Source organism: Antedon mediterranea, chromosome 7 (assembly GCF_964355755.1).
Source record: "Antedon mediterranea chromosome 7, ecAntMedi1.1, whole genome shotgun sequence".
In the NCBI taxonomy this organism is placed as follows: domain Eukaryota; kingdom Metazoa; phylum Echinodermata; class Crinoidea; order Comatulida; family Antedonidae; genus Antedon; species Antedon mediterranea.
Genome location: NC_092676.1, coordinates 30,173,668 through 30,188,071, shown reverse-complemented (window position 1 = coordinate 30,188,071; position 14,404 = coordinate 30,173,668). Strand labels below are relative to the sequence as shown.

Genomic DNA, 14,404 nt, shown 5'->3' with positions numbered 1-14,404 from the left:
AACTTTATTTAAATATTTTTAAAACTGGGTTTTAAGCATGCACTTAACACCTTCGATGAATTATATACATACAAACTGGGGTAAAATAATTTGGCAAAAAAAGGTGGACATGTAGGTTTAACAATGTATATCTTAACACTTTATTATTTATTTTGTCTCTTAATTCAAGTGTACATTATAAAAACTATTTTAAATAACATCATAAAAATATTACTCTATAAGTATCTTGATTTAAGTGTATAAATATCCTTTAATAACATTAACATTATAACTATTCATCCTAATTTCAAAATAATCTTTTTAAAATACCATGTACGTTCTTTTTCTTCATCTTTCATTCATTCATCTCATTCCTGTCTTGTTCACTTCATAAATAATATCACTCCACCAATCAATGTCCTCAATCTACAAACCCATGCATGTATTTTCCAGATAAAAGATAATATACATTTTGCTTACTCTGTACATAGTTTCTTCCAATGTATTTGTTAAAACCTTCAAACTTGGCCACTTTTCTTAAACTCAATCTACACTATAAAAGTAGCTTGATAAAAAAATGTGATGTGCCCAAATATGATAGTGATATTCTTATATATGCTAGTGATATGACATCATCATGTCCATATATGGGCCCATCACATTTTTGTTGTCACATAAAGTTTGATAGACAGAGCTTTAAACAAAAACATACTTTATATAGTTTAAATGTTTACTAAGCAGAAACAATTTGAGTAAAAATGACTTTTATATTTAAAGGATGTGTATTTACATAAACACATGGACACGCCCACTTGAGTTCCCACCAATCAGGATGTCTCGTGATGGATGAAATTCATTGATTGAACAAATAGAAGCAAGATACTCGTCATCCATACAATTGTGCAAGACGTTGCCATCAGTAGAATATATCTCAATCTGTATTGAAAAAACAATACCACATATATATCGGTACAGGTATCTTTATTTCCAGAAAACATAAAATGATTATACAATATCAAATATATAAGTGCCATGGCAACCAAAAAAAATCGAATTGGGGCACATATTTACAATTTGTAATTGGTTACAATATTGGCTACATACAGCAAAAAAAAACAGACAATGTGTTTCCCAACATCTAGAAATACAGTGGGATAATAACTATTGTTTAAGGAGGTTTAAACAGTCTAAAAGACTAGATTGAGATTTAACCATATTGTGCACAAAACAAACAAAAAACACCACATAGAGTAGGAAATATACGCCAAAAGAATTCCTTAACACGTAGAAATAGTGTGATACTTCTAAATATAAAAAAACTCAAAAAAATTCAAAACCTGATAAGATTCAATGAAAATAACTACTGTACTGCTCTAAGAGAAGGTTTAAACGGTCTAAAAGATTGGATTAACAAATTGTGAAAAAATAACCTGTACTTACCCTCCTTGGTCGATCCATGCAACCAACTACAAATATATCTTCCAACTGTGGGTGCCACTGAGCACGAAAGTTTGAAACCCATCTACCAGTTTGATTGTTATGTCTGTCAAACAAATGGTGTGGGTATTTGATGTTAAATTTATGCGCGGTTAATCAAAACTGCTTAGAAAGAATTTACATTTTATTCTAAAGGTATGTTCACATGTATGGCGTAAACCTGGTATGAAGCTGAACAAGGCGGTGGTGATAACACCATGCACTTTGTTGCCGTTGCCTAGGACACCTGCTGACCCCATTAAAAAGAATATGAATTGAGAGAAACAAATTCAGCACTTCCATTTAAACTTCACCTTAAGTTATTTTTTAACCAGTAGTTTAAATATTGTTAGGCGCTCTGTTCTTGGTAGGCATCATTATATAAAAGCTTAATTCATAAATAAATTAATGTACAAACTAAATTAAAGGGACTCCAGACTTTTTTTAAAGCTTTAAAACATAAAACAAACGCAATGTAGTTCCTGTGAATACCGTGGCATTTAATCCATGGATTAGCTTAATTCTAATCCCTGGACTGGTGTAAGCCACGCCAGCCTTACGTCATACGCATTAACATAGTCTAAAAATACTGTTACCCTTTATCTATTTTAAATTCTAAACGACTACATTGTATAATAAATATTATGCAGCATTATTGTTGTTAACATTGCCAAACATGTTAATTGTATAATTTTTTTTTTACCTGAGTTTCAACTTCAATTCAAACCCTGCAGTTGAACCACTTTCATTAAATTCTGCTATTCTGTAAGAGTATAATGTTTATAGAGATTAAACTAAAAATTTGAGCTAGCACACATTTTAAGTTTAATACAATCGCTTCAATTAGGTTGGAATATGTAAATTATCACTTAGATTACCTGCAGCTGCTTATTTTATTATATTTAAAATTTAAACTTTAATAAATCCATGGCTCCATGCTTGTAGTACAGTGAGCATTCATTGAGATTGTAGTTAAGCATTACCTTATGTGGTCATCAAAAGAAGTAGATAGTACTTTTCTACCAGTGATTGGCGAGAAGAACGCACTTGAAACGGCCCTCGTATGCCGTATGACTTCTAGTGGCTTGTTTGTACCTTGTTCTTTTAACATGCGTAGATCCCATAATGCAACAGTTCTAAAAGAGAGATTTAGATTCAACAATGCTTCTAAAAAATAACGTTTTCATTAATTACTATAATAATGTAAAACATTAAACTAAGATACATACCTATCATTTGAAGCCGTAATAAAATGATTCCTCTTCTGCGGGTGGATGGATAAGGTTTTTATCTTGCGATCATGTAACATGTACGACGGGACTGAAGAACTGTAATAAAGATAAGTAATAAATGTAACATGTATGACGGGACTGAAGAACTGTAATAAAGATAAGTAATAAATGTAACATGTACGACGACGGGACTGAAGAACTGTAATAAAGATAAGTAATAAATGTAACATGTACGACGACGGGACTGAAGAACTGTAATAAAGATAAGTAATAAATGTAACATGTACGACGACGGGACTGAAGAACTGTAATAAAGATAAGTAATAAATGTAACATGTACGACGACGGGACTGAAGAACTGTAATAAAGATAAGTAATAAATGTAACATGTACGACGACGGGACTGAAGAACTGTAATAAAGATAAGTAATAAATGTAACATGTACAACGACGGGACTGAAGAACTGTAATAAAGATAAGTAATAAATGTAACATGTACGACGGGACTGAAGAACTGTAATAAAGATAAGTAATAAATGTAACATGTACGACGACGGGACTGAAGAACTGTAATAAAGATAAGTAATAAATGTAACATGTACGACGGGACTGAAGAACTGTAATAAAGATAAGTAATAAATGTAACATGTACGACGGGACTGAAGAACTGTAATAAAGATAAGTAATAAATGTAACATGTACGACGACGGGACTGAAGAACTGTAATAAAGATAAGTAATAAATGTAACATGTACGACGACGGGACTGAAGAACTGTAATAAAGATAAGTAATAAATGTAACATGTACGACGGGACTGAAGAACTGTAATAAAGATAAGAAATAAATGTAACATGTACGACGGGACTGAAGAACTGTAATAAAGATAAGTAATAAATGTAACATGTACGACGACGGGATTGAAGAACTGTAATAAAGATAAGTAATAAATGTAACATGTACGACGACGGGACTGAAGAACTGTAATAAAGATAAGTAATAAATGTAACATGTACGACGACGGGATTGAAGAACTGTAATAAAGATAAGTAATAAATGTAACATGTACGACGACAGGACTGATGAACTGTAATAAAGATAAGTAATAAATGTAACATGTACAACGGGACTGAAGAACTGTAATAAAGATAAGTAATAAATGTAACATGTACGACGGGACTGAAGAACTGTAATAAAGATAAGTAATAAATGTAACATGTACGACGGGACTGAAGAACTGTAATAAAGATAAGTAATAAATGTAACATGTACGACGACGGGACTGAAGAACTGTAATAAAGATAAGTAATAAATGTAACATGTACGACGGGACTGAAGAACTGTAATAAAGATAAGTAATAAATGTAACATGTACAACGGGACTGAAGAACTGTAATAAAGATAAGTAATAAATGTAACATGTACGACGGGACTGAAGAACTGTAATAAAGATAAGTAATAAATGTAACATGTACGACGACGGGACTGAAGAACTGTAATAAAGATAAGTAATAAATGTAACATGTACGACGACGGGACTGAAGAACTGTAATAAAGATAAGTAATAAATGTAACATGTACAACGGGACTGAAGAACTGTAATAAAGATAAGTAATAAATGTAACATGTACGACGACGGGATTGAAGAACTGTAATAAAGATAAGTAATAAATGTAACATGTACGACGACGGGACTGAAGAACTGTAATAAAGATAAGTAATAAATGTAACATGTACGACGACGGGACTGAAGAACTGTAATAAAGATAAGTAATAAATGTAACATGTACGACGACGGGACTGAAGAACTGTAATAAAGATAAGTAATAAATGTAACATGTACGACGGGACTGAAGAACTGTAATAAAGATAAGTAATAAAACATAACAATATCAAATTGTGTTTTTAAGCAATTCAATAGTAAGGTTAGTGAGTACTGCTCTTACTGATATTAGTAAGAGTAGTAGAAAGACTAGTACTCCCTACTCCTACTAATATATAAGATAAACTTTATTATCGCATTTATGAAATGAAATTTGAGAGTGCAGTACTACTCATAATAATCTTTATTGTCAACAAAAAGAACAATTTAATTGCCAAATGGTGATATTAAGGTATAGCTATTTAGCTAATCAAAGCTTATCACCATCTAAATGTACATACTTCTATAGTAAGCAAGACAAAAATCAAACTTTAATATGAAAGAACCAAATAAAACTAAATAGTTTACATGATTTTTAAGATAATTGATTTAAGTTAAGTAAGACTACTGTACCTGGATTTTCTTTGATCAACGAGAGCAACATATGCATTCTTCCTATTCTGACTAACGAGCAGTTGAGATCCATCTGGTGATAGCAGGTCCATGTAACTTATCCACAGGTCTTCCTCAGGGTCAGTTGAATATATCTAAAAAAAAGTACAGCAATAATTATATTTTATGTGTTAGAAACATTGTTACAGTTAATTAAAGCATTGAGTGATTAAAAATTCAACATTTATTAATTTCTATCAATTCAATGGTAAACAATACAACACAACAATAAAATGGTAATATATAATAAAAGATGTAGCTAAAGACTGTAAGCTATGACCTCGATTAAAAGATCCATTTTGACCTTCGTGTCGGACAGAATCTGTACCCATCTATTATAATTATAAGGATTTACAGTGTTTGGAAAGTTTGTATATATGTTTATAACTCTCACTTTATAACTTACATCATTAAATACCATGTTGTTTAAGTCACCACACTTTACGGTTCCATCGTAACTACAAGTAAACAACTTTTCAGAATTTGCCGGTGCAAATTTAAGGCTGGGTACTTGTTTACAATGTGGCTCAAATAGATAAACCCCATCATTGTCTTCTTTAGAATCCTACACATGGAAACAAGTTGATAAAGTTAAGTTCAAAACAAATTTGTTGAGATTGTAGTGTATTATTTGCAAGAAATGAGCTTACATTTTACGTATTGCACACAGTGTATTTCAAAACATTTGTTGTGTCTGCATGTGTACTGCATATGGGATGAATTTTTTAAGTTATTACAACTCTATATTTTTATAATGTTGTTGATGTTTTGATCTATTTCCTGTATATTTTCATTTTTTTTATCTGTATATGCTAAAATAAATCAAATTACATATTTATAGTTTTCATATTATACAGAGTGTGTTCAAAACAATTTAAATTGAATTATAATAACAATTTGTTGTGTCTACTACTTATTTTAAGTTTCATACTTACCACATCCCACAATCCAACGTGTCCCCATTTGTCACCAACTCCTACAAGAAGCTTAGACGATGATGGATGAGCAATAACTGAACATATTCTATTAGGAACAACTTTAGCAACTTTTTCTTCTGTGAGTTTCAGATTTTTTAGTGCTTCTACAAATCTAAAAATGAAATAGTTTGTTCTTGAGCTATGGAGAATTTTGTACTCTATATTCTTTTTCCGAAATAAAAAATGAAACAGGGTTTCGAAGTATAAACATCAAAGTATTCAGTAGTTATTAACTGGTAACATTACTTACTTGTTGTGGCGTGGAGAATGTGTTTCTGTTGATCTATTATGCAAACATTGCACGCAGTCACTGAAACCTGTTGTCAAATTTTCTTTGCCTTCATTCTTGATATTAGTTGGTACCATAGGGATTGGCCCAGCTAGTTTTCTTGTCTAGAAATTACAAAAAACAACAAAATTAATCAATAAATAATAAATTAAAACAAAAAGTAAATATACGGTAAACAACATCATACAACTTACTTGTCGTTTCTCAGGTTCAACCATTTCTACAGGCATGTATTCGCCACTCGGAGAAATATTTTGAAGCCTTAGTGAACGAGGACGAAGAACAATTTGCTCTGCTTTCTTTTTTTCACTAAATATATAATAAAAATGATTTAAAAAAAGAATAAATGTGTTTTACGACCTCTTCCAAACTTGATCCGAATATTTTATGTAAAGCTCTGTCTATACCATAAAAGTTTATGATTTCATATCACTACCATATTTGGGCACATAACACTTTTTTGTCAAACAAGTTTGTGTTTTGTTCCTGTTTACCTTTTTAAGCCTCGAGTTGTTGATTTCTTAGTTCCATTCGGAGTGAACATCAGCATGTCTTTCTTAGTCTGGAAGATTTCCAGTGAGGCAAAAAACTTTTTGTTTTCCTCAATATTTCTTTGCCTCATTTTTTCATATTCTGATAGATCTGAGTTTTTTACCTTTGTTGCAAGAAACAAAAGAAATTCAATATGCAAGTAATAACTGTGAGTAGGTACTTTCATTCATTTATTTCAACGTTTGTGTTTATAATTTATTATTATAATTAGATAAAATATCTACTTACGTCATTTACAGTGGTAGGTTCAGACTTAAGTACAACAAAATCTTCTTCTTCAGTTTCACTAATTTCTTCTTTAATAATATTTTCAATCTTTTCAACAGCTTTTAATCTTGCTGACCTTCGACAAACATCAACCACCTATTTATACAATGATGAAACAATGTCACGTATTAAAAAGATTTCATTTAATTAATGGTCATTTCGGCTGCTGTGTATGGAATACCAACATTCATTATGCACTCTTCAACCTAGGCCTATCTTTCATCATAATTTGTGTTCATTTATCTTTTCCTAGGTAGGCCTATTCTTTTTCTTAATTTTTAAAACATAAATTGTGCCTGCAGGCTAGCCTACTAGCTAGCTAGGGAGGGTAGACAGCAGTAGATATATATATACTTTATAGCCTCTAGGCGAGCCTGCCCTGCATGCTTTCTCCTGCTTATTATTTATATAGGTAGCGAGGCCTAGGAGGCCTATATTAGGCCTTCTTCTACTACTACTACTAGTCTAGGAGGGCTAGGCCTAGGCCTACCCTAGCCCTAGGCTAGGCTTAGAGCTAGTATCTAGCCTAGCTAGTAGTATTATTGTATCATGTTATTGTTTTAGTAGTAAATCCTATCATTATACAAACTGTTAATTAAATCATTACCTTCCTCTTTTTTTATTCATTTGCAATATCATCTTCTTCTAATCGACTACGTTTTACGTTTGCAATACCAATCATTTTGTAAGTAAAATACTACCAATAATACAGGAAACTACTGCTACTGAAAATCATAAACAGACCTCAATCAATACGTATTTCGCGCGTTTTTCGAGGAATGAAGAATTAGTCTCTCTCACATCATGCTTCACTGATTTTAAGTTGCGCCCTCTTGCGGTAAGCCAATCTTGATTGGTATTATAGCTTACTGTATAAATATTATTATACTCATGAGATAGTAGATTTTAGTAGTAGTAATAAAATGATATATACAATACAATAGTCTATTTATTATAATATGGAAATTCATAAACAAAACATTTTCCATGACATTTATATAAATAATATGCATTACAAATAGCAAACAATAAATGTAAAAATGTACTGTCCCTGTCATTTTTAGTCAATCAATCATTAATTTAAAATCACCTCATAAACATGTACTTTTGATTAAAAAAATTGATTATTTTATTTATACATAGTTTATTTGACATTACCATTTATCAATAAATAAAATTGAATGCTCTTCCATAAATAGAGTATTTATTACACAGTGTGCGTGTTTGGATCTGAAAGGTTATCAGTTGACACAATAGAAGGTTTGTGTTTTTACTGTTTGAGCTCTGTGTAAACAATGCTATGGTAACCATTACCAACCTTCATTTGTAATGAGATGTATACAGTGGTAAAGTCACTGATTAACATAAAACATACTTAATAATAACATCACATAAATACAAAATCTCTCTAGACTTCTATATAATTATTTAAATAGTCTTTCAGTGTACAAACTATTAATTCTAACAAATCTAACATTTTCAATTTATAATTTATTATCATTTGTTTTATATTGCTTAACCTATGGTTTTGAAACATGATTTGAAATTACCATTCATGACATAAAATCCATGCTTCTGCAGATCCACTCTGGTACTAGCACAAATCATGAATATATTGATATCACATCCACCCAATGAGACTAGCAAAAATGCTAAATGATGAACAAAAATCGGCTAACAAGACTAAAATTCTGCTAAAATACTTTAAGCAGAATTTTAACTTGCCTTTCTCATCACTTTCCTTCCTACAGGAAAACCTGAGTTTATAGCTTGTGTTTGAATGTAAATCAAAATGAAAGACGTAAGCCTATAGTGCCAGCCCTAGGCAGAATACAAGGATATAACACTAAAATACTGATACTGTATTTAAAAACACTTAAAAATAAAACAACATTATGGGAGTTGTACTAAGCATTGCACTTAATGAGTAATAATAATAATACCATCAATTGTACGACATACCTACACCTACTGTAGGCCTACAGTTAGTATTGTATTAATTTTGTAAACTGCATTTTATAACATTTCTGTAGCACCAATAACAGCACCCACACCCTCTTTGACAGATAAATGAAATTATTTACTTGTAACAAAATATTGTTAACATTTTATAGGTCACCAATTTAAAAATTCTTTTGAACCGCCTGTGAGCAGATTTTGATAGAGGCTTTGCAAAATAATACAATAATAATTTACATAATGTTCACATTCAGTTCCTCAATATTTGTACTGTCTAAACATTAATGTCCAAACAATTTACTTAGTGCACCAATAGTTTAATTTATATTACGATTTAAATCATTTTACATAATGTAATGGAATCATGTAGGAATCCTACAATGTCAGATACTAAACCTAAAATTTGGACCTTTTATTTTACTAAGTACATACATTATTAACTAGTAGTGGGTTACCACTGTTTTGTTCAGATTTGGTAGATGGAATGCGATACAATACAATAGTATTTATTGTTATTTTTACAACAAGATACAAATGAAATTTGGAATTGAATCTTTTTTTTAAAAAGTTAAATAATTTAATGATAAAGTGTGAAACATTTAATAGCTTTGACTGATGTTATTTGGAGTGGTAGAATGAGGACATTAGGTAAGTACTCAGTCAGGATGGAAGAATATTATATAAACATATTTCCATTTTGTTGAAAATAAATGAATTTGTATTATTAAAAATGTGTACAATTGTTCGTTCTACACAAGGTTTTGTTCATAATATCAATTTTTTACAAAACATTAAAATTAAAGAACAGTTGAAGATAATGACTTGTCATTGCACTCGTATATTGCACTTGGTTTTACTCTTCGTTTTGTTCGATGCGGAACTCTCGGTAGCAGGCTGCATAACCGTGGCGCAATCTCTACGCACGCTTCTCGGAATTTCTTAATTCGCCAACAGTAGATTATTGGATTAATTGCAGGATTAAAATAAGTGAAGCCGACAAGAACGATTTCTTGCGTCGATGAAAACGGCTCATTTCCGCCGAAAGTCAAAATTGTTGCTGCAATACAGTAAGGTAACCAACAAATAAGATAAACAAAAAATATTAAGAGTATAGTTGTGAAAGCTCTAGTCTTAAATCTCATATCAACAGATGGTTTTGGTGAAATTATTCGTCTTAAGCCCAGCTTGCCGGCCTGACTAACGCTTAAAGATTCTGGAAAGTTTTGCACACGGCACATATTTCTACGAACAGTATCTAATATACACAAGTATGAACAGAGCATTATAAATATAGGAACAATAAACAGAGTCAAAGCGAGGATTGCTAGATAAATTTTGTCGGCAGTTGTCTCTGATTCAGGAGGGTAACAATGTACATGTCCAAATTGGTAGCTGGATAAACCATTCAGGACAGGAGGAAAGCACACAACGACGCTTATTGCCCATGTTACACAAATAACAATTTTTGCTAAACGTGGGTTCAGTTTGTCTCTACGATGTACGATAATAAAATAGCGATCAACACTTATGGCAGCAAGAATAAATGTTGCCTCCATGCTAAACGCATAATACATAAACGCATGAATATTACACGCGATGGGTGACGTTCTTACGATGTCCACCATGCATAAAGATAAAACAAAAAATGGCGTACACACGACGGAAATTACGATATTTGCAAGAGCGAGATTTGCCAACAGAAGGTTAATTGCAGATCGCATTGCTGGTTTTTGATAAACAATCAAACACACAATACTGTTGCCTAGGAGACAGATCATCATGATTATAATCATGATGACTGAAACTGGAATGATTACATTTAGATGATAGCTATCATCTTCTGGCTCATGTGTTACATTTAAGGTCAAGTTCTCAGCATCATCTTCCATCTTACAGTTAAGTACCTTCTTAAATCAATAGCATTTTATATTATTGTTTATAATTATTTGGTGCAAAATTTTAGTAAATCATCCTGCTAGCAATCATCCAAATGGGCACAAAATGGCGTCCGTTGCATTGTATTGTCTCTAAAAATGTATTTTAATATACAGGCTTCATGGTCATCCTATCTACAACATGGACCGCATCACGATTTCATGGTGAGAGTTCTAATGGTTATTCTTGAATGATTATCCAGTTCTAAAACGATGTAGTAGTGTGACCTTTGAGTGTGACCTTTAAGAATGACATAATCACCAACACTGGTTTGCCATCTGCTGATTTCTAATTGTGCGTCCGTAAGCAAATTTAATTGTCAAACCGCATCTCTGTAAATAAATAAATTATGCTAAGTAAACAATTGTAATAATTAGTATTGTACTTACAATATCTGTATAATAATTAGAACCAGAATATTTATAATATGTTTTACTAAACTGTTATTATTATACTATCTAACCTAAATAATACTATTGTACTACTTTACATAGACAATTTTCTATTTTTCTTAAGCTCTGTCATTGCACTATCAAACTTTGTGACAAAAAATGTGATGTGCCCATATATGGACATGATGATGTCACATCACTACCATATTTGGGCATAGCATATTTGGGCGCATCACACTTCTTTTGGTCAAACTAGTTTGATAGTGTAGACAGAGCTTTACACTATACCGACTTGAAGCAATTTTATTTACAGTAAATCTTGCTGGTAAAACAAGCCTCTCGAAAATACAGGACATGGTTTTAATTTCTTAATTGTCTGTCCTGTACTTTCCAAGCTAAAATAATAAACAAATTGCAATTTTTAATGTCTTCTTCTTTCCATCATTCAGAAATTACGCTTTCCACAATAAATGTACAGTAATATTATTTTTAATCAAGAACATCTACAGTACTAAAGCCTATATTCAAAATAATATTTCTGGAGTATTAGGTAACCATAGAAACTAAGTACAGTACTGTAATAATATCCAACACTGATAAGACTGTATTATTGACAACAATGGCATAATTTAGCAAATGTGTTTGCCATATTATACTAATGAGTTTATTTCAGAAGCCATGTACATTGGGTTTGATTGCATCTTTTATATGCAATACTACTGGTGGCTGTCTTATTATTAATATTACATGGCTATCCTATTTTATCATTTGTTAAAAAAAAAATAATATATTAGTTTATCTATTACAAATCCAAAGACAAACCACTGAAAAAATAACAATGCTGTGGGTATCAGTGGCTGGATCTCAATGGAGTTTTATACCAAAAAAAAGCACTGAAAAAATGACAATGCTGTGGGTATCAGTGGCTGGATCTCAATGGAGATACAAAAAAAAAAGCACTGAAAAAATGACAATGCTGTGGGTATCAGTGGCTGGATCTCAATGGAGATACAAAAAAAAAAAGCACTGAAAAAATGACAATGCTGTGAGTATCAGTGGCTGGATCTCAACGGAGATACAAAAAAAAAAAGCACTGAAAAAATGACAATGCTGTGAGTATCAGTGGCTGGATCTCAATGGAGATACAAAAAAAAGTACTGAAAAAATGACAATGCTGTGGGTATCAGTGGCTGGATCTCAATGGAGATACAAAAAAAATAAGCACTGAAAAAATGACAATGCTGTGAGTATCAGTGGCTGGATCTCAATGAATTTACAAAAAAAAGCGCGAAAAGCTAAATCAAAACGATAAAGTAAAAAAAGCAAGAAAAGTTCATCTATCCCAGGTATATAATTATTTTAAAATAAATTTACCCCTGAAAAATATTGAATCGAAAAAAATATATATGTACCTATGTATTGTATGAAATTGTTAAATTTAGAGTAACTAACAACAATCAACCAGAAAGCTGTTTATCTGGTAGAACATTTAGTTTTATTAATCTATTTATTTAATACCATTTTTACTGAGGGTGGCCTATCCAGTTCCAGTGGAGGAATTGATCATTAAGGGCCCTTGGAGGAATTGATCATTAAGGGCCCTTGGAGGAATTGATCATTAAGGGCCCTTGGAGGAATTGATCATTAAGGGCCCTTGATATACAAATATAAACATACTGTATAAAATATTAAATATTCAAAACAGAAAAAATCTGTAATTTTTTGCAATTAAAATTTTTAATATTAAGAATATATTGCATATCATTTATTTTGTGTGGATTTTTTATGTAAAATCATAAATTACGGTTTTTTTTAAAACTAGAAATTAGAAGATGGTCCAAAGTTTGATTTTACAGACTTATAATGTTCATTCAAGCTTTGGAAAACATGTTTTATCAATCGGCATTCTAGTTAACACATTCTATATAAACATTATAATAATGTTTAATTATTAGAATATTTAAATATATATATATTTGGCAATTATTAAAAAGATGAATGAATTGATGTACATGTTTAAAATATATCAACTCTATTTAAATTATCTAAAATCATAAAAGTTCAAATCAATGTTTAAAAAAGTAAAATCAAGTATATGCAATAAAGATTGTGATTTTTTTAATGAAATACTTTAATAATATTATATTATTAATATATATATATACGGTACTATTCATTGGTAATGATTTTCTTTAAAAAAAATTTATTTTAATATAATTTTTTTACTACAAATTATGCCTTAAAAAGGGGAAGACTCACAGTGTATCAATCAAAATGGTGCCTTTTGTTTAATGGGAGAACAAAAAGACAGTACATTTATTTTGGACTTAAGAACAAAAGCCCGATAAAAGCACCTCTCAACAGAGCGGACTCAATGATATCTCATCTCCTTGTCTGACCGTCGTGAATCAGGCCTCGCGAGCAGTGATTGCATAGGCCTAGCTAGAGTAGAAGATCCTGTGGTAATGAGTTTTATATAAATGAAGAAACAAACGACAATGACAAACAAAACACTTATACAACTACTTCAAATTACACTAAACTAATACAATTTATTCTTACTATGATAAAAGATGAAAAGTGTAGACACGGTGTTCTGTCCGTCTAGAATCCCATCACACGTTTTGTCTGTGAGCGTCTTGGAGGTCGTTGATTGACAGACACGCTTGACTTATTTTCCCACGCATACGTCATTATCAGTCTGATCAGAGATTTATGGTGAAATAAGTTTTTGTTGAAAATTTTATATGTATGCAAAAATATCTGTCAGGGACGCAGCAAGCCGCATTATTGATTTACATATAATTAAATTGTTTTTGTTGAATATGTCATTTTAATGCACATTTATAATAGTTATAGATAGATAGATAGAATAGAAATCTTTCTTTATTCTGGATATTCATTCAATATTTGTACATTGCTCTTCCTTGACTTACAAATTACAAATATAAACAATAAAAATGGAAAATTATGAAAATGTTTTTAAGACTACAATATCACAAGAAGTAAGAGAAAAAAAACAGTATTTACTTCA

At 31.1% G+C, this 14,404-nt stretch overlaps 2 protein-coding genes across 2 annotated transcripts; both read right to left on the bottom strand.

Annotated features, from left to right (window-relative positions):
* Nucleotides 1-33: 33 nt before the first annotated feature.
* Nucleotides 34-7,804, bottom strand: LOC140055221 (WD repeat-containing protein 76-like). The gene is made up of 13 exons (XM_072100493.1): nt 7,692-7,804; nt 7,046-7,180; nt 6,760-6,920; nt 6,460-6,574; nt 6,227-6,369; nt 5,935-6,088; nt 5,406-5,564; nt 4,961-5,094; nt 2,685-2,783; nt 2,439-2,591; nt 2,159-2,218; nt 1,420-1,522; nt 34-915 (listed from the first exon to the last, which is right to left on the bottom strand). Exons 3-13 carry the CDS (start codon nt 6,885-6,887, stop codon nt 766-768), a joined length of 1,398 nt encoding a protein of 465 aa, XP_071956594.1. The 5' UTR covers nt 6,888-6,920; nt 7,046-7,180; nt 7,692-7,804; the 3' UTR covers nt 34-765.
* Nucleotides 7,805-8,101: 297 nt separating this feature from the next.
* LOC140055228 (high-affinity lysophosphatidic acid receptor-like) lies at nt 8,102-13,985 on the bottom strand. Its single transcript, XM_072100500.1, has 2 exons — nt 13,933-13,985; nt 8,102-11,310 (listed from the first exon to the last, which is right to left on the bottom strand). The coding sequence occupies exon 2, from the start codon at nt 10,930-10,932 to the stop codon at nt 9,841-9,843; it is 1,092 nt and encodes a 363-aa protein (XP_071956601.1). The 5' UTR covers nt 10,933-11,310; nt 13,933-13,985; the 3' UTR covers nt 8,102-9,840.
* Between the last annotated feature and the right edge of the window lie 419 nt (nt 13,986-14,404).